Source organism: Vicugna pacos, chromosome 6, assembly GCF_048564905.1.
Source record: "Vicugna pacos chromosome 6, VicPac4, whole genome shotgun sequence".
NCBI lineage: Eukaryota > Metazoa > Chordata > Mammalia > Artiodactyla > Camelidae > Vicugna > Vicugna pacos.
Genome location: NC_132992.1, coordinates 5,056,299 through 5,083,805, shown reverse-complemented (window position 1 = coordinate 5,083,805; position 27,507 = coordinate 5,056,299). Strand labels below are relative to the sequence as shown.

The window sequence follows — 27,507 nt, the reverse complement described above, 5'->3', positions numbered from 1 at the left end:
TGATAGAATTTAATAATTCTTGATGGCCAGTATGACACCTTCCAACCTCAAAGCAGATCTGTTCTCCCTAACCTTCCAGGACAAGTACCCCTTTTTCAAAATGCCCACAGAAACCCTACCAAATAAAAGGAGTCAATGGGAGAAAAAGGGAACTATCAAACTCGCTGAACTATGGTAGTATGTATTTGTGTAGCATTTACTGAGTAAGGATGGTCACAAGCTTAGATTTCAAGTTCTGAAAGGAAATGTGCTGTTCTGCACATCCCAGTCAACGCAATATTCTACATTTCACATGTCGAACAAACATTGCACACACTGCACACTGCACAAAACCCTTGACAGCACAATATACTGCACTTTCATATTAGATGCCTGGATACCAGCAGGACTTACTTTCCGACCAAATTTGATCAGAATGCAAGGGAAGCTATGGTAGGTAGAAACAGGCAGAACCACGAAAGTCGTCATACCTTCCTGATGGATGCAGGAAGTTCTAATGCAGAGTTCTTTAAGAGGAACCTTCGAACTGGGAAAGGACAAATACCAAGGAAAAATGACAAAAAAGACTAACCCACTGGGATCCTTCTGAGTGAATACAGCTTTTAGGAATGTTTCTTCTACCCAAGCTCATGATTTAATTACAGTTCTCTAGCTGGGTAAATTAATGTTCAAACAAATTGGTCTTAAGCACCTGGCATTAAAATAGTTTTAAAAGGTAGATCCAATGTAGGTGAGTTTAAGTGCAGTCCTTTGGCCACCACCATGTTGGGATCTATTACTGCATCTAGGAACCAAATACTCAATGCAATTCAATACACCTACATTCTAGACCAGCAAAGCAAATTTCCCCTGAAAATTCCCATCGTGATGGAGGAGACCCAATATAATCTCCTGAACTTACTTTGCAGCAAGAAACTGCTGTTTTTCCACACCCTTCCCCTTGAAGAGGCAATCCAGCCCTACTCTGGCTGCCAAATAAGGCAGAACCGCACTTTGTGGAAACAGAAAAAAACGAGTAGGAAAAAAACTTTAAAATTTGTTTTTCATGGAAGGTTAAATAAAAATCTTTATTTTAAACAACCGTCTGGTTTCATCTATACTTTTCATCTGACAGATCCATTCATTCATCATTCAAACAATTATTTATCAAATGCCTGCTATTCCAAATATTATTTCAGGCGTTAGGACTACAGTGAACAAGATGACAAAAATCTCTGCCCTTACAAGGCTTACATCTGTGGAAGCTGAGGCCCTCCGAAGCTTAAATGTCCTATGGTCTAAGTCTTGGGATAAGCGAAAAGCAAGTTCTGAGCACCTCTGCTTTTCTCTCCTACTCTAAGTGCGGGACTGAACAAACAGAGCCTGTAATTCCCAGGCTGGCTCCTCTACCGCACAACTGAGGGGCAGGTTTACCCAGGACAGGGCAGCTCTTCAGGCATTAGCATCACCGTCATGCCCACGCCTTGACTTCCAAATCTCTCAGGTTTTCTTTTGAGAGCCGTCCTCTGCCTGCCAGCCATCTTCAGCTGGAGTGCACTGCTAGTGTTTAAAACGCAAGATGCCTAAATTCATACTCCAAATAAGTTTCTTCCCCGAATTTCCCATCTCTACGAACAGTACCACCTGCCTCCTAATGACCAAGGCTTAACATCCCAGCAACAGCTCTGACACACCCTTGTCCCTCAACCCTGCCGTACACGTTGGCTGACAATTCAGCAGATTATATCCCTGTGTCATTTTTCAATTTTGTTTCATTTTCACCACTGCAGCCCATCTAGGCCCCCTTTACCTCTCAAGGGAGCTACTGTCTTACAGGTCTCCATGCTGGCTGCCAGACTATTACCCTCTTCTGTGCCAAAAATTTCTAAGGCAAAGTTTTTCATCCTATCATCCCTCTGTTCAAAAACCTTCAGTAGCTATTCCCTACTGGAATCGGTACTAACTCTCCCGCCCAGCATCTCAGAAGACTTGTCTCCTATATTCGTACCACATACTTTAGCAAAATGGAACTAGATAATTTATTGTTGCTCATATTCCCTTTTTGCTTGGAATATCTCCTTCCTTTCCACCTAATTCTCCCAAGAGCTTTTCAAATGCAGCTTCTTTCACGAAACCCTCTGTCGTGCTCAGACTAGATGAACCGTCTCCTTCCAATCCCTGGAGATAGTAACCTGTGATTTGGGACGCTTATCTGTTCTGCCTTCTGTTCTAAGTTCTGTGCTGGCTACCTGGCTTATCCGCTCGTCAGAACTCTGAAGACAAGGACGGTATCTCCAGGACATACTTTCACATAGCAAGTCCTCAGCTAGATTTACTGAGTCAAAACTGCTGAAAAAAGGTTAGGTGACTCTAAAGTAAGTATCTTTCAGTCTCTCTCAAGGAAAGATTTTACCTTCTTTTGCTGATTTCAAAACTTGAAAAGAATTAGTCTAAAAAAAAATCACACTGCTTTTGATTCTTACAGCCATAAAAAGGACATAATTGGCTGCAATTTTTCTTTAAAAAAAAAAAAAGCATAAACAAACGACCCTAAAGACAGGACAAAAGCAATGAGACCACAGACTGAGGCCCAGTGTAAGGGCTGAATAGACACTAGAAATCCATTCACCCACAGTGCACAGTGCAGAAAGAATTCTACCCAGCAAGAATTCAGAATCCTGCTGGAAAGGAGGTATAAAATTTGCATTTATGTGGGGAATTTCAATCCCTCAGCAGCCATGGGATACTAAAAACCCTAAGAGGGAAAAAAAAAATTTAGCAAGACTTTCAAGACTCAACTCTTCAAACAGAAGCTTGCTGCCTTGCAGATGAGATTTCCTAATTACACACCCTGGTTTAATGACCTTTCATTTAAAAAGTGCATGCACTGAAATTCACTGTACTTTTATTCTGATACCAGGTATGATCTCAGTTTTTACCCGGGCAATCTAGGTTTTTCAGTCATCTCTTTTTCCCATACTTTTAAAATTCATTCAAAACAGCAGCATTGCTTATGAATTCACTGAAGCAGAAAAGATAAGAGAAACTTAAGTTTTTAAATACTCTAAAAATATGAGTGGGCAGACATGTTATGACTTCACTGACTACTTAAATTATCTATCTTTTCCTTTCTATACCTTTCCTATTTAAATGCGTTTCTCATTATAGGGTAACACAACTTCACTGTAGAATAGTTGGAAAAATATTATCCACAATACTACCACTTCCAACACTACTTCTGTTAATATTTTGGCATTTTCTCCTCCCACTGATTTTCCCATTTTCCTTTCCCCTGAGGGGGGAAAAAATCATGAGGTATTTCTAATTTTGTATTGTGATTTCTTCACTATAGAACCATAAACATTTTCAGGTTACTACAAGTTTTCCTAAGTATTATTTTAAGTGGCATCATAATATTCCACTGAATGAATGCACTACAACTTATTTTATTTTAACCCAGTTTATTTGATAAAAGATTTGAACAGACCCATAGCCATTCCCTCATAACTGGATAGGTGGCTCATTTCTAAAACTTTGCTAGAAGTGGCCTTGTGAGAACTTAATGTTTACAACTTAATCTGTATGTTGGGTTGTTTTATTATGATTGATTCTAAAAAGTAAAATTATTTTACCAGAGAGGACAATAACTTTATCAAATTACTTTCTGAAGAATTTGTAACAATTTGCAAAGTCAAGAGCAATGCATGAGAGTGTCCTGAACTGGACACTCCACACTTTAAAATAGGAGCTGAAGAAGTCAACTGTATTCTGCTGTCAAATCAGAAGTCGGTCAAAATATAATCCTTAGCTAATTACTCTGATTAAAGTATAACCCTGGACCCAGTTAGTGTACACAGTTTGCTAAACCCCATTTTTCTACTTATTCTCCTATTTATTCTCTAATACAGATTTCCTTTCTTCAGACATTTTTTTCTTACCCAACATGCCACACACTTTGCCAAAAGTACGCACTTACTGGTGAGTGTACCTATGTTTGTATATGTACGTCACTGTGTGTACATGTGTGTGTATATAATTCTAGTTTTTTTTTCACTTTTCATTTCTATTTTTTTAAATTGAGGTGTAGTCAGTTTACAATGTTGTGTCAACTTCTGGTGTACAGCACAATGCTTCAGTCATACATAACTATACATATATTCATTTTCATATTCCCCTTCACTGTAAGCTACTACAATCTATTGAATAAAGTTCCCTGTGCTATACGGTAGAAACCTGTTTATCTAGATACTATTTTTAACCTATGTACTTTCACATATACATCTGTGAGGTGTTTTTGTATTTTACTGTAAAAATGTCTGTGACTATAAAACAGTGAGGTCAGGGATGAGGGGGAAACAAGCTAACCTGATAGGTGATAATAAGTATTTGTGTGTGTGTGCATGTATCTGTTTGTTAGTCTTTGCTCACCTATCTATTGAGGTACTCATTTTTCTCTTAGCAATATATAGAAGGATTAAATTCATCATATTTACTTCCCAATCAGTTACCCCTTTGTTTAAATGTTGTCAACTTGCTCATTTTTTGGGGTGTGATTGCCTCTTCTGTCTTTAGGCAGAGAGAAACCTCTCATCCAAGCCAACAGCTTCCCAAACCATGAACACTGAAGGATGGATGACTTGCCTTCTCTGGAGTGGTCTAAAGCAGAGCTGAGTGCTCCCTGCAGGGCCAGATCCTGGCTGGCTCTAGAATTAGCTTGGATCCAGGGACAAAGGTGGGGTGGAGGTGCCAGTTCATGTCCAGATCAGCTGGAAGTCCACATTACCCACCCTTCTTAATCAGCAAGGGAAACCCAGCACGGGTGAGTTGCACACCAGACTGCAGATGAGACTCAAAGTGGGCCACCCTGTTCCCCAGCGTGTCCGGCAGGTCCTCTCGGCCTATGGCAGACTGCCCCTTTCAGCCAACAGATACTGACAGGCTCGGCTTCCCTAGAGTGGATGCTTCCTGTAAGATACCTGGCCACGTCTCAGTGCCAGAACACAACCCTGAGGCATGCTGGAACGCCACACCACAGCCGTGAGAAACGGTAAGCCCTTTGTCTTTAATTTCAGTATATACACTTAAGCAAAGAAGCTGAAGGACTTGGGATTTTAATATTAACCACGAAGAAGGGGAATTTCTGAAACAATGAAGGCCCAACACACACCTGATTTCGTAGAGGCTGCTGTGACGGCCGGTCCCTGTGCGCGTGGCTCTCTCGGGTCATTGCGGATGCGCCAGAATCTACGTGGACAGACCCTACTGGAGTAGGCTGGGAACATATAAGAAAAAGTCAAATGGGGAAGAGAGGGCCAACTTACTGTCTCTACAAAGGACAGCATCATTCTAATTCTAATTCTAACAGGACAGAAGTAATGATTATTTTCAGCCACCAAGGGCAGTTCAAGTCTTCCTGCTTTCTCAGTTTGCATATCTGCAGAAGGGAGACAGTTTGGTCCTCACTAATTTATTGGAGAGTAGCTTCCTTTGAAAAGAGAACAAAAAACAAAAAAACAAAAAAGAAAACCATCCTACAGTGATGACTATTCACGCTCGCAGGCCCTGTGGACCGCAGGCTAGAAGAGCCAATTCAAAGGCTTCCTGTGGTGCTGGGCTCCACTCCTACAAACGTCAGGCACCTTAACAGTTTATGTAGCATCAGCTCCTGGATCATTCAAATAAAACTTCTACTTAAAAACCAGCTTAACTTCTGGTATGTTAGGACATACTGGTCATAATCTTTTAAAAACACAGGAAGCAGGAGTAACTCCTTTATAACTCCAATGAGATCAACCTATGGTATCACCTTGAAAAGGCTGGCAAGCGTAGAGCTGACAGTGAAAGGAATGTTTTTTTTTTCCTATTTATTTAAGCAGAAAATCTGACAAGTACAGGGATGAGAAAGCTGGTCTGAGGTGAACAGGTAGAAGAGGATACTTACAATAGGCCTCCCCACCCAATCATAGGCGTAGTCAAAGGTGTAGCCTTTCTTTTCAAAGAGGTCTGTGAAGAGGGTCCGTAAATACTCATAGTCAGGTTTTTCAAAGAAGTCTAATCGCCTGACGTATCGCAGGTAGGTTGCCATCTCCTCTGTTAGGAAAGAAGTTAAAGGCCGTGCTCGTTAGCTGAATGCTTCTCGGGGGGGAGAAGCTCTGGGCCAAGCAGGAAACACCTGTACGCACTATTTTACACTGATGTTTTCTTTATGGACCAAATCAAAGCGATAAAACCTACCCTGATTTAAATAATAAAAGGAAACATGAATTTTCTGGAGAGCACCCTTAACTAGAGATACTAACGCATGGTCTCCACCTGCTTCAAAGCTTCAGTCACAGGGGCTGGAGTGTTCTTTCAGCAGCCTACCTGGAAAGTTTTCACAGAGAGCTTCAATGGGAGTATTCCTTTTGGTGTCACCAATTTTTTGATATCTCTCTTTTAATGTATCCGCCTGTAAAGAATAAAGAGAGAAGGTTATTTGGAATGAGGTACTAAGTGTAAGAGGTCCAGTATGTTTGGGGACACAATGGTTATTTCATGCAAACTGGCAGGATTTCCTAGATGGTCTCAATTTTTTCCTAATACGAACAAATGAGAAATGTAGCAGAGATGATATACTTGGATATGTACAAAACATCTGCTCCATTCTGTAAAGTTTTACTTGCAAACATATTTCGTTGTCTCAGAAAAACGTCATCAAATGTAATGACACGAGTGACTAGGATAAGAAAATAAAAATGGGATGTAGCAATAATTTTCATTTTAACAGCTTAAGAATATTCCATGACCACTAGGGTTCAAAAGTTGAGTCAGTGCTCTCCTTCTTAGATCAGCTCTAGATAAGATTTTATACTAATGCAACTGGGGGCAAATAGATAGATCGCTCCACTGCATAATCATTGTGAAGTTGAACCAAAAAAAGGGGACAAGATGTAGAAAAACTGCCTTTCCACAATGTGTTTCCAGAGGGGGAACTGTTATTAGCTATGAGGCAGGCACGGCTAACAGTCAAGCGTGTTATATGTCAGTGGCTCAAGCCAGCCAAGTCTGGTTTGTTCAAGACTGCAGACAGAGGGCTCCTGGAGCTTGGACCAATGATGTGGTTTCAAGGAATTCTCACGACACTCTATCCAGTCGGCTGGATCCAGCTTTAAGCAATAATGTTCTGAAGTACGCTGGAGAAAATTTTAGATCTACAACTACCACTAAAATAATTCATGGACCATGAGAAAGTTTCAAGCAATTAATAATACATGAATGTACTGTTTGGCTGTATGATGAGCAAGCAGGATGTGAAACTCTGTTTGATGGCTGTCAATATCATTGAGAGGGTATATGTGACTAGGAGAAGACCGTGGAGAAAATGTTAGGAGAAGAATTTAAAGGGAAAGAAAAAGAACTGTCCCAAAAGGAAAGGATAAAAGCCTTACTTTTCAGGACAATGTCCAAGAAAGCATAGCAAAATGAATCATTCTGCTCTTCTGGAGGGAGGGAAGGGGGTACTATAGGACCCAAAGTTACTGATTAAGTTTCCTCCCATACTAATATGTTGAAATACAACTCAAAAATGTCTCACATTTAGGTATCTAATAGGACTCGGAATGGGTTAGAAGCTCTCCACTTCCTAGTCTAACAGCCAGAGGCACAGAGTAATCATTACAACGATTGTAACTATAATTAATAGTTAACTTTGACACAAATGCACTGTACTGACACCTACCTAAGGAAGGCTATTTAAACCACACATTTCTCAAGAAACACCTATTGTCTGCATAGGCATTTATTTAATTGAACACCTGAACCACAATGTTAAACTTGGATTCTTGTTTTAGTTCAGGTGGGTCCTTTGTGTTTATAGAATGAACAAATATTTCTCAGCACACCTGGCCCCGCTGGCCTTGCTGGCAAAGTGTGTAGCAGCTGCTGTCATCAGTTTGTTCCAGAAATTCCCCAACACCCTGGGAACACTCTTCCTGCTACATAATGGTAGCGAAGGAGGGATATAAACAGAGGGAGAAAGGCAGCGCTGCCAAGGCTGGGAGGGAATGAGGAAAGATTATGGAAACCGTGAAAACAAGGAAGAAGGATTCAGAAGGGGCAGAAGACAAATGTGGGCAAAGCAGAGCTTCTGACGCTCAGGTGAGCATTTACATCATAGACTTAATAATATAGCTAGTTCCTGCTTCCCATCCCTGTAGCCAGTCTCCCCTTTGTGCTTCTGACAGACATCAAGTCAGCAACCCCTTGATTAACAACTGAGTATTTAAACAAAGCTCTCCACCGAGCACTTGCAAAGCTACCTTGAGTCCTTGCCAGGGTAGGCTGCCTCGGAGGAAATACATGAACATATGGCCCAGGGCTTCCAAATCATCCCGCCGGCTTTGCTCTGAAAGGGAAGAAAGATCACACATTATGTTTGCAGTTATTACAGCAGAAAGGGGCTCAAAAATAAGTAATCCCTTCAGAAACCTGTCTGTTCTGGAAAGGCTCTGTTTATAATTCTTTGTATATCTAAATCAGGGATAGTATTTTAGATCAAAACCAAAAAAAACCAGTGCGTACTTCCTCTGCCTAGATCTGTTACTGGCAAGTAAATATCAAGTGAAAAGAGCAAATCCTAAACTAAAACCAAATCCAAATCAGTACATGGTGAGTAACCACCCCCCACTCAATGCCGTCACGTTCCTGGAAAGAAGATAATTTAATGAATGTTATTTGTAGCACAGGGGCTACAATTACTCTTTGGTTACCATCATGTCAAGTGAGCGGCAGACTTAGGGCAGCTGAGGCTGTAAAAACGGTCCATTCTGGCTAGGCCTGCAGAGACACAAGCTGCAGAATGGCTAGCATACACGCCTAGTGCTTCTTATTCATCATAAAAATTAATACTTGAAATTTAGTTTAATGTGAGTGAACATCAATGCAGAAACCTCAGCTCCATTTCATTTGTACTATGTCCCATGTACTATGCCTTAAGAAGATTTTAAAATTTATTACTAAGATGCTCTTTCTAGGCACATAAGAGAATCCCAGTGTTCAGGGAGCTTATCATGTCAAACAAGTTGTTGGATTTTTCTTTCTTTCCTTTAAATTGGGACGATAAAGATGGCAAAGAACTGCAGAATAGCTAATAAAAGATTCTAACTACATCTCAGAAAACATATATATTCTTTGGCTGTCATACAATAAGTCGTACACTAACGGTTCACCTCAGACATTTTATGGGTTTACTTTCCAGAATCAAGTTCTGAGCTATATCAAAAGAAATTACAGATGCCACGAATAAGGGGCTACCTTAAACTTGATTTTGTTTTTCTTTGTGCAGAAAGTAAAACCTAAGAGGCAGGGAGGCAGGGAAAGCTATTCAGCTAACTCAAAATACAAAAGCACAACATGTTTAACTGCTGCCTCCACTTACGGGGAATTTGCATGAAAAAGAGTGAATTGTACTCCACAGGGTAGATGAAGAAGGAAAAGGCAACTTTCTAAATTGCACTTTGAAGCTTTTTGGAAATGAGGTCACTAAAGGGAAGGGGAGGGGAGGCACCCTGACAAGACATACAAATAACATAGTTAATACGCATCAACTGAAATAATCTTAAAAAGAGTGAAATAAAACAGCAAGACCATCAGAAGCTTTTGCCTACAAGGCTTGCCTGAAGTCTGCAATAAATTTCTTACATAATTGGAAACAAAAAGTCTTTAGATAAAAAGATTTTTGTTAACAGAACCTAAAGATACACAAATAAAAAAAGAACAAGCAGGTGAGCTGAGGCCTCCCACAAAGCAGGGCAGATAAAGAAACCACACCCTGCAGGTTCTCACACTGTATCACACCTACTGGTCGCCTCTGCATTTCGTATTGACTTTCTGTAAGGAGGCCCCTTGGTAATAAAAACTTCACCAGACAAGTGGTTGCACTTTAGATAGTTGGGCACTAGAGGGCGAAACTCTCCACATTTTCAAAGATTCTTCAGCCCTACAGAAAAAAGCCTAACTTCTCTTCACAGCAAAGCCCATTATGAAATGAAATTTTGATTTTTAAAATAAAACAACAAAAAAACCCCAAACACATTTAAACTCACTGGAATAAGAAAGTAACTTTTCAAATACTGAAAGCCACGAAAAAAAGCCGTGGAACAGGGGATAACAGGAAAAATGATGGTTGCTGAGTCAGGTCATCTAGGTCTTGGCCTGTCCTTTCCACTAATTTATTAATCCATGTGAAATTAAGCATGGCCAAATCTCGTTTTGGGTCTCAATTTCCTCATCTGAAAATTACAGCGATTGATTTAGATAATTTTAAAAGTCATTTTCCAGCTCTAAAATTCTAAAATAATCCATGATAATTTAAACCATTATGGTTTAAACCTTAATTTAAACCATTAAGGTTTAACTCCCCCACCTCCAAAAAAAAAAGTGGAAACCAGAGCCATGCTTTATTTCCATATTTCTTTCAACACTCTACATTCATTCAATTCAGTTTTTTCATGCATTTTCAAAGAAAGAGACCAGGAGGACACAAAATTCTTCTACACTATAAAGGCTTGCTTTCAACCAATCAGAAAGATGTGTTTGGTTTATGAACATCACATCTCTTATTTTAGGTCAAATGTATTTTGTTGAAGGGAAAAGGCCCGATGACCCAGGGTCCTCACCCAAACTTCAAACATTAAGGAATACAAAGATGGGCAGGCTTCACCAGGGGGAAGGTGGCTAATGTGATGTAGTAAATGTCAGATTTAGGAGGCTTCTTCCTTTGTTTTCTGCCCTCACAAAATTAATAGGAAATTCTCTCCAAGTCATTTGCAGATACACTTCCCTTTTTCTTCATTACAACATAAAGGATGCTACACATTTGAAAACCAACAGGATCAGAGTTCCTATGGAAAACTCTCCGGTGTTAGACCATGGCCAGAGTTTACAGGAATGTGACAACCGTCTACATGTATTCTCTGTAATATAGACGTTACAGACAAATATGGTGACAGGCTGGATCTGACCAGAAAAAAACTCTAGAACTCAGGAAGTCCACATTTGGAAATAAATTTAAAAATTCCAGCAGAAATGGTTACACCAAGAGATAAAGGAACCCAGTCTAATGACTATAGATGCTTAAAACATATTCTGCTGAGTATGTGATAACTACTATTATAGAGTCTAGTTACTATCAGGCACTCTGCCAAGCAGTTTATATCACTATCTCACAGGACCCTATAATATAAGGCACTATTATTACACCCATTTCAGGATCGATGAGATCACTGATGCTGAGGGACGAAGGTTATCGGATCACAGAGCTTTAAGTGAAAGAGCTAGAATTTACAGCCCTTTTTCCTTAACCATTACATGTGCCTTATACAAACAACACGGTGACCCATCCCTTATCTGTTCTTAACTTCTCTGACGAGAATAATAAAAAGAGAACACAAGTTGCTGGGCCCAGGAAGCAGGCATTAGAACAACAACTTCTAGACTCTGTCGGTCAAACCAAGCAATCATGACTTCACTGCTGGCCACACAGTCTGTCTCCTTGCAAAAAGGAAGAAGGGAACACGGAGCACTATGCAAGTGACCTGGGTTACATATATGACCACTCATTCAACCCTCAAAACATCCTTGTGAGAGATCATTCTTTTTTTTTTACAGGTAAGTTTCAGGGAGATTAAGTAACTTGTCCAAAGTGACACTGATAATAAGTGGCAGAGAACCTTCCAGTCTGATTTTAAAGTACTATATTCAGTTAAGTGAGGATATCCATGTGGTTACCGAAAAAGCCCTGAGAGCACTCATTCCAGCTCAGGCAGTATCAGACTACTCTGTAATGTCATTTTTACTCTTCACTAATACTAGAATCCTCACCTGAATACCCGCACAGTTTACTCAGTGAGGCAACTCTGTTAGCTGCATTAGTCTTTAAAATACCTATTAGTGGACAACAGTTCATTAATATTAAACACCTTATTTAATTAGCTGTGTCTAGGGATGTAATATTCTGTTTGTATGTCTACTCTCTAGGGTGACGATTTTCAAACATATTTTTTCAATCTCCTTAGAATCCTTTCTTCAAATAGACTCTTCCATGAAAGCCCAATATATAAAACAGATAAAAAGGGAAGCTTTCCTGGAGAAGCTGGCGAGGGCTCAAGGCCCCACCTACTGGGCCTTCCCACTGTTCCTTAGGTTTGTCTCACAAATACTCTCCTCTGGACTAGTTCCTCTAAAAAGCAAGGCCTTCTGCCTTGACCAAAGCTTTTAGCAATATTTGTGCAAACTGTCTATCCTAAATAAAATTTAAGACTCATAAAAAAAAAACAAATATACTTTCACTGAGTAAGACATGAGCTTTTCCTTGAAGAATCAGTCATGAACTTACGCACAGCGAACAGAAGTCTAGTCCGTGTTTTAGTGAAGCACTCTTCTCCAAGGCAGGTACCAGCCTGATTATGAATGGGGTCTGTTTCAGGACTGTTATAAATGGGGTCATTCATATGTGAATAGCAAACTCATCACTAAACTTATTAAAATGCTGTTACCTTAATTCAATAATTCAGGTACCCACACTGCTGAGAAACTAAGCATTTGGAAACAAAAAATTAAAAATCCTTAAGTTGTCAACAGGATACTTAGGAAAGCCTCAAACTTACCATTTTATTTTCTTAAGTATAATAATCACTTACCCTGTGAAGCAATAAGAATCACAGATTGTAACACACCATGGGTACAAAAGCGTTACTGGAATAAAGAGTTGTTTTAACAACCTGCCCCTTTCATGGAGCAGAAAATAAACACACCTTTGCCAAGATGCGTGTTGATAGACATGTATCTTGCAGTTCCAGTTAAACTCTTGTGCTCCCTGTAAGGTATATGTTTTTTGGTTTCAGGGTCAATGTATTCCTTGGCTAGACCAAAGTCTATAATGTGTATAACATGCTCTTTCTTATTGCCTTGTCGGCCAATCAGGAAGTTCTCTGGCTTGACATCTCGGTAAATGAGGTTCTTTGAGTGCACATATTCCATTCGAGAAAGCTAAAAGAGAAAAAAAAATGATGGAAATACTCTAAAGAAGTTTACTGGAAAAATACATCAAAATGTTCTCTTTTATCAGCCTATGGTTTTAATTACTGAAATTAGAATAAAACTCTTTTCTTCACCACCCAGAGTCACTTTACTCTTGTAAACCAGAATATATTTTGATACAAATATATACATAACAAATATCCATGTAGAAGAAATCAAGTACAGTTCACCTAAAATGACAATACACAGTTTTATCACATAACATAACAAATTGCAAATGATGAACAGAATTAAGTGTTTTTATGCTACTTCAGAAAGCATCTGAGAGGCAAGAAGTATTCCCAGACAGGATATCAGAATATATTGGTGGCCTTTGAAGACAGGGGCCACGGCCACATTCACCTCCTGCCCACATCTTCCCGCATTCAGTAGAATAGGACTCCCCAACCCAGCTCTCTTTGTTCCAGAAATAAATGAGGCCCAGAGAAGTTAATATTGGACTGATGTCACAAGCTAATTAACAGCAGAGGTAGGAGGGCAGTTTTTATGAGAAAGTAAATGTAGCCCAAAATAGTCATCATAAAATTATTCAAATTTCTTTAAGTTCATTTCTATCTTTGAAGATTTTCTTAGTATAGAAAGGGAAGACAGCATATTTCAATTTTTGACTCAAAAGTTAAGATCACTACTCAGCCATCTGCAGCAACAAGGATGGACCTAGAGATTAACATACTAAGTGAAGTAAGGCAGGCAGAGAAAGACAAATATATCACTTACATGTGGAATTTTTAAAAAGTGACTCAGATGAACATACTCACAAAACAGAAACAGACTTACAGACATAGAAAACAAACTTACGGTTACCAAAGGGGAAGGAAGGCAAGGAGGGATAAATTAGGAGTTTGGGATTAGCAGATACACACTACTGTATACAAAATAGATAAACAACAAAGTCCTAGTGTAGAGCACAGGGAACTATATTCAGTAGCTTGTAATAACCTATAATGAAAATGTATATATATATATAGAAACTGAATCACTATGCTGTAACACCAGAAACTAATACAACATTATTATAAATCAATATAAATCAATTATACTTCAATTTAAAACAAACACACAAAAAAAGTCAAGATCTATTTTCTAACATTTCCAAATCTTTATGATAGAGTAAGTGAGACCATCACCGTTTCAGATCAATAAAGGTGCACCTGCATCCTTCTGCTGAGGGGCTGACAAAATTCTCAAAAGGAACTGTTTTAACCGCAGCTGAGACTGGTACTGGTATGTAATTTGGCAGGAGCTGAGAGAGCTGCCTCTTGAGCTGTGTCAGTCTGTGTGAGAACTGGAGGCTCAAGAACTAAGGCAGGTTCTTGGTTAGACAACTTTGGAATCTGATTTTCGGGCAGTAGGTTACATCTTTCCTTGGATGAAATGGTAAGGGGAGAGGGATGGTATGACAAAACCTTATAGGCATGTGTTTAAAACCTATAAATAAAACATCGAAGAAATTACCTGCCATTGTACAATTTCACCTAATCATCTTCTTTCTCCCTATATACACTTCCACTTCAGCCAAGGGTGGAGTATTGCTCTCAGGTACAAATTCTTAAAATAGAGCAAGCAGTAAATGCAGTGTGACTTCTCCGGGTTAAGCCTTTTAGCCACAGCCAGTGAGTGTGCATTCATGAGGTATCACTATAGCTGGTAAATCACCAACAGGGACAAAGGATGTGGCTGGGGGACCCACCCCACCTACACTTCTGCAGAATAGCAATGCCAACTTACCAACTGGATGGCTATCATTAAAACAGTCTTCAAAGTAAAAGTTCGGTCACAGAGGTCAAACAAGTCCTCCAAGCTAGGGCCAAGAAGCTCCAGCACCATGGCATTGTATTTCCCACATGGTCCAAAGTAATACACCTGTGGGAGACCTTCACCTGAAAGCAGAAGGAAAATGGAGTGCAAAGTGAGGGGCACAAAACCCAAAATATGAGACAGCTGCATCGAATATAAAGGAGTAGATATATAAAGAGATCTAAAGTAGATATAAAGGAGATACAATTTGTGAGATTTCCATTTTTTTTTCATAGTCCCTACTGGTGAACTTAAACTGAGCACATTATTAGCTTCAAAGGGAGCTAATAATAGGCGGGAAAGGCTAAGTCATTGTACAATATGTTCAAATAAGCAGTTATTTAAAACCAGAGTGCCAGAGGCATGTTTCCATTGCTATGTGAGACAGAGAATGGTCCCTGATCCACTGCTGGATCTGAGCGTAAGCTATTCTCCCCCAAGGATGCCCAAAAGTGTACTATATAAAAGGTTCAAAAGACAGCTCCCTGAGCTCAAAGGCCAGGCTCACAGACCTTGCTGCATTAGCTGGTTTTATGTGCCCTCCCTATGCTTACTGTCAAAGCCACATGGAGATGGAGCTGTTTGCAACCGTTTGCCCCAAGGAGAACTCAGACTGAAAGGGTGAGGTCACAGAGGATGCAGACTGGTTCTTCTCATAGGCAGTCTCTGCAGTTTCCTGTTTTCTATCAGTTGGAGCTAAGTCAGCGACTGGGTTTGGTTACTGATAAGTAATTATGAAAGGAAGAGGAATAAAAATACAAGGCTGGGTTTTCCCCAATTTGAAATTCATAGTTATAAAGAAGCCAAAATCTAGACTTTCTCACCTAAGTGGCAACTTGTGAATAAATTTCCTCCTTAAAGTGTATTGTAAATATGAGGCACACGGTAAATATGTATTAAATGGCACCACGTGAACAGTGGATATGAATGAGAGTATAGAATTTTCAAAAATCTGGTCTCAGAGCAGAAACACTTCCACCTTAATATACTGACGTGCACCATGGTCTGCAGGTGTATATGTTGCAGATTCCTGTTGGCTTCTGTCTACAAGTTTTTTTTGGACAACAAAATCCTCTCCATCTTCCCATTCTTTTTTTTTTTTTTTTTTGTACAGGCAGGATACAGGCAGAGGTAATTATATCTACTGTGATTTGAATATTTGTGTCCCCCTCACCCCCAAAATTCATATGTTGAAAACCTAACACCCAATGTGATGGTTTTAAGAGATGAGGGCATTTGGGAGGTGATTAGATCATGGGGCAGGGCCTTTATGAATAGGATTAGTCCCCTTAAAAAAGATACTCTACAGAGCTTTCCAGTCCCCTCCACCATGTGAGGACACAGCAGGAAGTCAGCAGTCTGCAACCCAGAAGACGGCCTTCCCCAGGACCTGATCATGCTGGCACCCTGAACTTGGACTTGGAGCCTCTGGAACTGTGAGAAATAAATTTCTGTATTTATAAGCCACTCACTCTGAGGTATTTTGTTACAGAAGCCCCAAAGGACTAAGACAATATCTAAAACATAAAACTTTAACCCAACATGCCCATCTTTCTCTCCAGCACAGGTCTTATATATTTGGAAATTGGTTTAGTTTGCTGCTATGATATGTTTTTATTTCATGTGCTGCATCAGTCTATCTTATTCCACCTAAATACTAAACAACTCGATTTTTAGTGTTTTAATATGTCCATTCCCAGGTCGTACCATCTAATACAGTATACTCTGCTCCTGCGAGCTCCACAAATATTCACTGAATTGTCCTTGTGGTTGTTCTGAGTCTCCCTGTCTCCAAAAGGAAATGGGATTTAATCTGAAGTCTCCTTCCCCCCTCTGTTGTTTTGAAGAACTCATTCTTCAGTTCATTTAATATATATAAAACCAAACAGCTGTTCCCAGTAAGTCCTACTGAGAAATCCAAAACAGAACACTATCATAGAGATTTATTGCTCTTATTAATCAGACACATGGTAGATTGCAGTCTGGGGATCTTTTAAATTTATATCCTATATAATAGTTTTTGATGTTACTAAATTTTGTTTTCCTAATATAAATATTATATTCTTCAAAACAGGTTGTGGCAGATCTGTTGGCTGCCTGCCCAATTTCCATTCCCTCCTTCAACAACAGAATTTCTAATTATTGTGAATAGTAAACTGCACAGCCGTAACTTTCTATTCTCCCTTGATAAAGGAATGGCCAGTGGATGGAAGCAGAAACTGTTGGATAGCGTGGTTCTAGAAAAGTTCTTTCAAGGTTGCTGACTCAAATTGGAGGTATGTTCCTTTGAGATGGCTGAAGCTCCAGAAGCCATCTAGAGCTACCAGATACCTTGAAGATTTAAGACAATGCCAAGATGGATGGAACAAAATTGGAGGAACCTGTCCCTGGTGGCTGTGAAGCAACCACACCAATGGTGGACTTCCCTTCCCTCTGGACTTTTTTAATCCAAAAGAAAAATCAACCTCTGTCTTGACTGAACTACTTATTTGGATTTTTTTAATAGCCAAGTCTAATCCTAATGAATAAACTTACTATTCCTTTAGTTGGTTAAGCTGCAAATCTAGGCACAATATCCTCTTCTAAAGTACAAGCTAAAAGTCAGGCTGGCTTAGAAACATAGTATTGGTATAATTTTCTAGACTTGCTGCCAATACTTAATGATCAGTTTAAAAATGAGACAGATGATCATCTTGTTCTTGATGATCTTCAGGACCAAATGTAGGCATCTCTTGTCAAAAATTTCCATATTTACAAAGAAGTCACAAAAGCTTTCTGGATGATGTCTATAATTTCTAATGATAAGTAATGCCACTTGTAACTCCTGCCTAGAAACCTCAAAGGTGCGAGGAGTTCCTACTAGCGGCATTATTGCTTCTTTTCTTAAATACTCTGAAACTTTCCAGTACCCTCGTGGGCTTTGGGATGCTCAAGACAGCTTCTAGATTACCGAGCAGCTTTGAAGTTTTTCTCAAAGATAGACTAGGTCCAGGATGCTAGTGTAGAAAGAGCTCAAGTCAGAGTCTTGGATTTAGTATTTGGTCCTGCTACCAACTCTGAAAACTTCACCTTTCTGCTCTTTCTCACCTGTAAAGATAACAGGTTTAGCCTGGTTCTCCTTTAAGTCCAAAATTCTGATCATAGCTAGGATTTCCTTCTAGCTAACTTCTAGGTTCCTTTTGTAAATCCACAGGACCAGTATGAATGAAACTTGTCTCCGTGTTATGTAGAATATGTGTGGTACGAATTCAAGTGTACGCTGGTAGTGGAAAGTGGTAACGGTACTCAACTGAAAGTGTGTCTATTAAAACATCTCTAAAACTTTAGAAACAGATCTGGTGACTTCACTTCAAACCTACCAAAGCAGAATTCCTAGTAGTGGATGTAAGCATAGCTCCCACAGTTGATACAGAAGCACAACCTCGCAGGAAAACTCTGTATCTAGAGGGTAGAAATAAAGGGCATTGCTTTGTTTTATGGCTAATATATTCTAAGGACTCAGAAAACACTGACAGACCAGTACCTTTCAGAACAACTGGATTCAGTATTTTAAAAAAAACTGAAATATAGTCAGTTTAAAATTGGACTCAGTACCTTTTTTTTTTCCCAGTACCTTTTGAAAGGAATCTGGGTTTTTTTTCTTTTTTTTTTTTGGTCAGGGAGATTTATTTATCGAGGCTTGTTTATTTATTTACTTTAATGGAGGTACTGGGGATTGAATCCAAGACCTCACGCATGCTAAGCATGCACTGTACCATGGAGCTATACCCTTCCCCAGAAAAGAATCGTTTTAAGGCTATTTAAAAGACTTGTCTGTTTCGAGTTTCTTAGGTATTACAGAAAATGTGCTGCTGAGCATAAAAGTCTCTTTGGGAGACATAGCCATAATTTATTAGAACTGTCTGTGACAGATAAAGATGCCCACACAAGTTCCATTCTGTGCCTGGCTTCTCACATGGCTGCCCGTTAAGTAGCCAGAGCTGGTGGTGAAAGACACAGACACAGGCCCGCGAGGGAAGCCTGTCTCTGGTCAGAGATTTACTGCACAGCAGTGATTTATCACCTGGGTTGCACTGAAACGAGAACTCCTGTATATTACATTTCACTCTTATTTTCCAGAGCCATCTCTAATCCATTGCTTAAAAATTTTAAATTAATCAACATTATGCTGTAAAGTCCTTTAATAAGATGGGATGATAGCAAAGCCTTAAACACAACACGTTTTTCCAACAAGGTACTTCCTGCAAGTAATTCTGAAGCAATGGGAATAAAGTGGGAGAGGCAGGCAAGGTAGATATACAATGAATTTCTTTTGATCCATGGTATTTCAGAAACTAAGTTAGTATTATAATCTCTCTGGAAATAAAGCACTAATAAGGTCTCCCATCTAAATTGGTCAACTGCATAAAAGCTTGAAAATTAAAGAAGCAGATTCCAAACTTTCCTCTTCTGAAGGATTTCCAATATATTTCGTTATTATTACTTTTAGCCACAGGTTAAATCCGTTATAAACCAATACTGCAAGGTTAAACACATACTGCACATGTTACTGCGTATATTGTCACAGGTTATTACAAAACAGCTCTTCCACCCATCAATAATGTATTCCTATAAATCCTGCTGGACATATGGCCCACACACATATCGAGTTGCACAGAACAGGAAGTGAGGTGGATAACACTACGGCTGACTTTCAGTCTGTCATAAATTTCACTTGGGTTAAAACACATCAAATCAAGGATAATGACTTCTTTATCATGCAAGCTGCTACCTAAAAAGATTCCATAATGGATTAAGAACAGTAACTACTCTAAGTGAGGTATTTTTAAATGCACATCAGGCTGAGAACTGAAATAGAACCACCTTGCAGCTTTTGGTAATTTGATCACATTATTGCCTAATAATTAGCCTTTCGTTCTTTTTGAAAAACTAAATTACCTAGCTGTGAAGCAAATTCAAATAAGCCCCATATCTACATTAATATGTGGATGTAAAAAAGAATATCTATATTAATATTTCTATGAAAAAGTAAGTGTATGTTGGTGATGGCTGTCTTCTCAAGTCAGGGCTGGAAAAAACCTTAAAGGACATAACGACCTCGAAAGTTCCCTTGCTTTGTTTTGTTTACAGTTTGCTTTTTAATTTTTAAAGAAAATAGGACAGTTTTTCTCCCAAATTAAGCTGTCCTTGGTCCCATCCATGGTAGTGGCTTCTAGCACAACTATTGCATGTTCTTTACTGTTTATGAGAGATCAGGGAATTACTGATATATGGGGAATTATTATCAAGGTAAACTAATAATGATATTAAACTAGTCCATTTAACAAGAGAGCAGAAAGAATAGGCAGACAAGCATAATATTCCATAGGAAGAAGTGAAAGGGGAAAATAAGAGCATAGCCTTTAAAACTCAGAAAATAACTATAAAAACGATGCAGTATTACAAAAATGAGACACTACATGTGTTTATGTGTTTCTCTTTTTAAAAAAAGGAACAGAATCCCCCTCATTCCTCCGGCTCTGAAAAATGCCTTTTTACAATACGAACCAGATCAACATATGAATCTACTCAAAATGCTGGTTTAATAACAAAAACAGCTAGACCCAGAATTAAGGAATCAGGATTACTTTGTCTTACCTTAATGAAAAATGTTTTACAATCAACTTGTTCAGAGGCCCCTTGGGAACTGGACTATTGCTAGACACACGCTGCTAACGTGAGCTCAAATTTGTATGGTGGGAGAAGAGAAGGTGAGGAATAAGAAGAGCAGAGGAATAAGCTCACATTTCTGAGCCACGGAAACTGAGCTTTTACACCTTCTCTATCACACACACACAAGTACAAAGGCCTCAAAGCAGGTCCAAAGCTTTGCTTACTCAGGGCAGTCAGGAAAGAAAGTCCAAGACAGGACAGATCTCTTCCTAGCATCAAAGATTAAAAAAAAAAAAAGTTTTAAAAGTGTGTTGTGTATTGGGGGTGGGAGTAAAGGGTGGAGGATCCTTTCTATTCCCAGAAAGACTAACTCAGTTTAGAACTGGTAAATTTATGGGATTAAAAAATCCAGTCTCAGACAATATACCACTTTGTTCTTGTCAGTAAGTTATATAGACAGAATATTGAGTTTCAAAAGCTAGGAGATGAGCAGTTCTTAACACATACCCAAACAATAACAACTAGAAAGAAAGTTCCAGCAAGCGTTTAAAAGGAATAGAAAAAAATGAGTCACTCCAAGTACAGTGAACCTCTTCCTGAAAATCCTGCCCCACTCCCATTACACTTTCTGTGTTCATGTATCTGTCTTCGCTATGAACCAGCAGAAGATGGTTTGAAGGCAGCAACTAAGAGTTAACAATGCCTGTATGTCAGCCCCCAGCACTGGTCCAAGCATGTGGTAGACAAGGGCACACACAAATTAGCACTAAGTAAATAGATAAAATTCCACTTGAGTTTTCTACCTGTAACATACAATGTTTAAACTTCAAAATGCTAAAAGACACACACATACAGAGCAAAACAAATTAATCAGATTTCAAACGTGCATGAACTGCTAACATAATTGATACTTCTGAATAGCTCTTGTTTGAGTTTCATGGGAATGATATTTAAAAAGTTTTGTTGGGTAAGCCACCAATACGAAGACTCCAAGTAATTTAAAGCTGTAATCTATGTTCAATATCTTGCAGTAACCTATAATGAAAAAGAGTATGAAAACAAATATATGTGTGTATATATATGACTGAAACATTATGCCAGAAATTAACAAACATTGTAAATTGACTATACTTCAATTTAAAAAAAAGTCAAAACAGAGTTGTGGTATTTCTTTTTTTCTTTTTCTTTTTTCTTGGGGTGGGGAAGGTAATCAGGTTTACTTATTTATTTATTAAAGGGAGGTACTGGGTATTGAACCCAGGACCTCTCATGCATACTAGGCACACACTCTACCACTGAGCTTTACCCTCCCTCCTCTGAGTTGTAGTATTTCTATACTGACTTTCTTCTGTATATTTTCTTCTATGATAGTTGTATATGGTATGTGCAATTTTGTCTTGCTGTTCCCACATGCAGAACTAAGTAGAATTATTCGTTTTAGTTAATAATACCGAAAAAAATACACAAAGAAATATAAATGTCTCCCTATCTCTCAAAAAAGCACCTGTCCATCCAAATAGATTAAATGACCAACAAAATCAGTCATTTAAGTTGTCTAATGTGCACCGGAAGTCTGATGACATCTTCCTACCATCTTCTCCCACTCCATTTATAGACACATTATTTCGGTTCTGGCTAACTGGGAATTACATGGTCTTTTCTTTACATAAGCTCTTTTCCATCTCACTTGAATCTCACAGTCACCCTACGAAGAAGAAAGGAAAAATACTAATGACTCAATTTTACATATAAGATAGACAGCCTGAGAGACACTGCGTGACTGTTCCTGGCTATCAGGGTTCCCAATAACGCAACCAGATCTCTCAACTCCAGGTTCACTGCTCTCTTTCATATATTACATTCTACTTCCTTTTCATTCATGTGGTTGCCAAAGTTATTCTCCGTGTTCCCTACCCTACTTCTTCCAAATCTCATGCCTTTTTGGTTAACATTTACTCTTCCAGGATATAAATCTGCCACCCTGCTACACAGGCAGCTTAATCTGTCCTATCCACCCACTTGGTTCCCAGTGTTTTTATATCAGCTCCATGAGCACTATTTTACAGATTTCTTATCTTATGTCCATCTCTCTGTAGTTCTTGATTTGTCAATTCCAGCCCCTTGTTCGGAATGGGGGACCTGGGATATTACCTTTTTGAACTACAGAAGTGTTACATACTAATTTTAAATAAACGTAACAGCTAACCAAAAGCAGTACAGAAACGTATAAAGAAAAAGTATTCACATCCATAACAGATACACATATATGTAATTAAAAATGCTTTTCTGCAACTTCATTTTTAATTTAATATTATATAATAGACAATTTTCCTTGTCAAGACATTCATTCATTTTAACAGTTACATCATATCTCCCCCTATGATGTATCATATGTAAGTTTTCCTGTACTGATGGGCATTTCGGTTGTATTCATATATGTGTTATTAGAAATAGATACTACAGTGAACAGCTACTGCTTTTCTCTGGTCTGCATTCTTTTCTTCCTTCTTCCGATAACAGCGCCTTACTACCCCACTGGGAAAGCACCATTTCTTCATTGTTACTTCACGTGATGTAAGTGGGGTGAATCCATTTCCCACTGCCACCCAAGGACATGACTCAAGCCAGGTTAATTAGAGGATTCTTTCCTCCCGCCCTGGAGAACTGGGTCTGTCCCCCAGATCACCAAACTGGAAGGAGTTTAGCCTGGAGTGGCCAGAGACTACCCCATGAGAACAGGTAGACTACTTATCTGAGAATGAAACCAACACAGAGAAAGCAAAGCAGAGAGAAACAGAGACAGACAAATATGTCACAAACCTGAGGACCAAGGACAATGCTGGTCCTGGATCTGGCTGGCCTGAGGTAAGAATCCTGGACTTCTCAGTCCTGTGAGCCAAAAAATTCCCCACTGCCCCTTCTCTCTCAATTAGGTGAGCCTGAACTCTATCACTTGAAAACGAAGGTGTCTAGACAAATGTGCATACAACACTATAAAAAAATCCTTGTGCCTACATTTTGGGGCATGACTTCACCGTAGATTCCTTCAAGAGGAAATACTGAGTCAAGGGGCATACATATTTAACGTTTTAGGATATGCTGCCCAACTGCCAGTTCTAAATCTTCTTTGGTCCCTGGTCTGTCTCCAGCCCTGGGCCTCTTTCCAACATTTAGTACTACAGTTCTATTACTTCAAGTATTCAGGCCCAAGGAGTAGTTAGAAAGGTTTTCAGAACCTGCCTTGACCCAATATCCCCAAAGCCCCAGCACTAGGCTATCTCCTGTCATACATGCAGCCATAACATGTTCGGAGGAGTCGCCTAGCTTTTTGTCCAAATTATAATTGATATTTCACAATCAAAAAACCCTTCCTTCCCCATTATTTGTTCAATGCTACAATAAGAAATTTTCACTCAAAACATACCTGCATCACGGAAGTCCAGTAGTCATCAACTGCTTTCCAGTTTATGACGTATTTTTATATGTCCTCCCATTTAATCCTAACAAGTACACACAGGAATCGCTAGTCTCATGTTATAGATAAGGTAATTCATCTGAAATGACTTACTTAGGGCATACAGAGAGATCTAAAACCCCACTTCTGCCCCCAGGTTTCAGGCTCTTTGGCTACACCACATACACTTATCTGTGCCCTCAAGTTCACAGACATCGCAAGTGGCAGCAAGGGCTACTGAGTCGCCTTACTTTGATAGGAGATTAACCAATTCTATAAAGATTCAGTAAAGCGTGATCTGTGTACAAACCTAAGGGACAATCACAGAATATCGGTGATGCTGACAGATTATGAACTCGAGTAGTAAAGAAAGAGTAGTATCCTCCTTACAAAAAGCACAGGCAAGATTCTATCAGGAGTGTACTGGCAGTGTTTTCTAATCTAACTACCAAGCAGTCAATCTTTAAATTAAGCCCAGTAAATTAAACACATCATTTAGGAATTCAGAGGGCAACATGACAAAGGTTTAGATTAATACAGACAGCATTAAAAAGTACAGGCATATGTTTTCAGTAACTTTGGACCCATTTAACAAATTGTTCCCAGAAGTGTCCTGATTGAAAAAACAAAATCAAGCCCCACTAAGGCACACAGACTAATCACAGCACAGAAGGAGAGTGTCCCCTATTACTGAACTCTCTTAATGTTGTAATATCCTTCCTTAAGCATCAAAACAGCTCTGGAAGAGTAAAGAAGCAAGTGTCACCCTCATTTTCTGAATGAGAAAAGTGGAGGTTAAGCGGTTTGCCACAGAACCGGTCAATGGAACAGATGCTACAGCCTGCCGTCTTTTTTCTCCTTTGAGTCTTCACCCAAATAGCTCTCCAGTCAGGACAGATGTGACCTGGTGGAACACTGAAGATGGTCTTATAACTCTGGTCACTGAGGAAGCATGACGACTTCCAAGGAAGCAAAGTGAGCTCACTTATCTAGCCAATTTTCAGTTAGTCTAAGGAGTAAGTGCTGCCATGTCCCTGCTTCCAATTTCAAATTCAATTAAGTTTAAAACGTCTGGTAGTCAGTTTGTCCATTCATCAAACATCCCAAGTGAGAACAGAATGCTGTGGGGACAATAAAGAGGGGCATCTAACCTTGACCGAAGGGGCTGGGGAAGGCTTCACAGAGCAGGGCTCACAGGCTGAGTCTTGAAGGATGGTTAAGAGCTGATTAGGCTGGAGTGGGGAGAGTGAATCTTGCAGGCTGAGGGAGCAGCAAGCATATGGGCAGCTAAAAGTACAGAGGCAAAAAAGCAGGGTAACAGCTCTCTGAAATCAGCAAAATGATGACTATTTTGCTCTCACCTGGAGTTTCTTTAAATTCTGAACCACCTATTGATTAAACAAATGTCTCTAAAAATTACAGCAAAGGCTATTAATAAAGTTGAAAAGGCAGATATATCTGAGCAAATAAAAAGATCCAAAGAATAAAGGGAAAATAAGGGTTTTATCTGAGTAGTATACATCCATATTGCCTTAGTACATCTTTAGTAACAGAACAATGTATACACTAACAATGCACTGTAACAGCACTAACAAATACAAATGCAAGCCATGAATGAGAACTATGAATTCAATTACAAGTTTTCTAGAAACCACATTTTAAAAGTAAAAAACAAACAGGTAAAATTAAATTTAATAATAGATTTAACTCATATTCAAAATATCATCCCCTCAACATGCAATCATGCAATTTTAAAATTACTGAGCTATTTTAGGGGGTAGGGGTATATATAGTTCAGTGGTAGAGTGTGTGCTTAGCACGCATGAGGTCCTGGGTTCAATCCCCAGTACGTCCATTAAAAAAAACCCATAAAATTATTGAGATATTTAAAATTCTTTTTTTGGATACTAAATCTCTGAAATTCAATGGGTATTTTATACTTAGAGCACATTTGGATTAGCCACATTTCAGGTGCTCAGTAGGCATATGTGGGCAGTGGTTCAGCTCTGTAAGAAGTTAAGAAAGATATAATTGAGGCTGGCTTACTGACAAAAATGGAGTGGACAAGAGGTTCTGTACTTAGCAATCTCCATGACCCCAACCAAGAAGCCTTCTCTCTCCTCCCTCTGAAACTCCCCAGAGCTGCTGATTCTGCTCACCAGGAGCCAATCGCAGGTGGTCCCCCTTTTATAGTGTAAGTTAGGGGCAGCGCCTGGTCTTATTCACCACTGTATCCTTAGGGTTTAAGCTTCGAATAGTACCTAGCCCAAGTGGGATGCTCAGTGAACAGCTTTTTAATAAACGTATGAACAGACACACACCTGCCTTTGGTCCTCAGCTTATTTTGTTCTTGGAAGGCTTTCTTTACCATTTTATTTGAACACGTCCAAGTAAATCATACCTCTTTTTGAGAGTTCAGCCCCATAGGAACCACCCTCTTTGTGAAGCCTTCCCTGTTTCCCATAATTAGAGACCATTTTTTTCCTTCACAACTTCCAAATCATTGTATACGTAACTTAAATAAAAATTCTGCTGTTTTAGTCTGCATTATAATTACTTACATACCTTAGTGAGCTCTTTGAGAGTAGTACAGCAATGCCTTACAGTCAACATTATGAAAGCTCAATAAACATTACATTTTTCTTCCAATGGACAGAGGTCATATTTATAACTCTGTGGCCTTCAAATTATTCGGCATAGTGCTATGGATACGGCTGATGCTCAGTTTTTGCTAGTTAAAACTTCATCTCTGCATTATGACTAAAGTAATTATTAGTAAGAGATTGCTACAGGCTGGTAAGAAATGATTAATGAAAGCCATACGAAGTATAAAGGAAGAGGAAAATGTTGAGAAAAGTTAAAAGTGTGTCAGACTGTTGAAAGTAAAAAGAGTGCGGAGGTGTAGAGAGCTGACAAACTTCTTTTAAGTGGGTGGAATATGTATTACTTAGGAGTTTTTGAAAGAAGATGAAAACATAATCGGCCACAAATGTTAAAAATTGAACTTTTTGTTGGTTTTTGTCTTAAGCATGCTTACAGATAAGTTATATTCTACAAATACAAAGGATTTAGCTAGCAACTGGACTGGTATTTCGATCACAGGTAAGAGGAGTTGTTATCTATCTTTATGTAGTCTGTCACTGGAATTTAAGGAAAATATTGTCTCACAATGACACTGAGATTCACTGCAAAGGAATTTGTTAAGCGGCTTTTTTTTTTTAAATTGAAGTAGAGATGGTTTACAATGTGCTAATTTCTGGTGTACAGCATACTGCTTCAGTTCTATTGGATCATGCATGTATTTGTTTTCATATTCCTTTTCACCATAGGTTACCGCAAGATATTGAATATAGTGGTATAGTGCTTTACACCACGTTGTAAACTGACTCTACTTCTATAAAAATACATGTTTTAAAAAAAAACACTATACCAGTTTTCTAAAACTGATCACAACACTCCAGCCCAGTCCACTACATATAAGTTACTTGGGTCTATTTTTGAAATCCTTCTATTTTTCATGAAGATCCTTAAAAGAATACAAAATCCAA

The 27,507-nt window shown here is 39.0% G+C and overlaps 1 protein-coding gene across 17 annotated transcripts in view; it reads right to left on the bottom strand.

The window, feature by feature from the left end:
* The window catches only part of CSNK1G1 (casein kinase 1 gamma 1), a 149,309-nt gene that overhangs the window by 27,497 nt on the left and 94,305 nt on the right, over window positions 1-27,507 (bottom strand). For all 17 annotated transcript variants that reach the window (XR_012073247.1, XR_012073248.1, XR_012073249.1 and 14 more), the window contains 6 exons: window positions 14,785-14,936; window positions 12,771-13,005; window positions 8,277-8,362; window positions 6,343-6,427; window positions 5,921-6,069; window positions 5,147-5,251 (listed from right to left, as the gene is read on the bottom strand). Coding sequence is in view for 13 of the 17 variants with exons in the window: in XM_072962253.1 (XP_072818354.1) it covers window positions 5,147-5,251; window positions 5,921-6,069; window positions 6,343-6,427; window positions 8,277-8,362; window positions 12,771-13,005; window positions 14,785-14,936 (812 nt within the window). In the remaining 4 variants the exon portion in view is untranslated. The remainder of the gene's footprint in view (window positions 1-5,146; window positions 5,252-5,920; window positions 6,070-6,342; window positions 6,428-8,276; window positions 8,363-12,770; window positions 13,006-14,784; window positions 14,937-27,507) is intronic.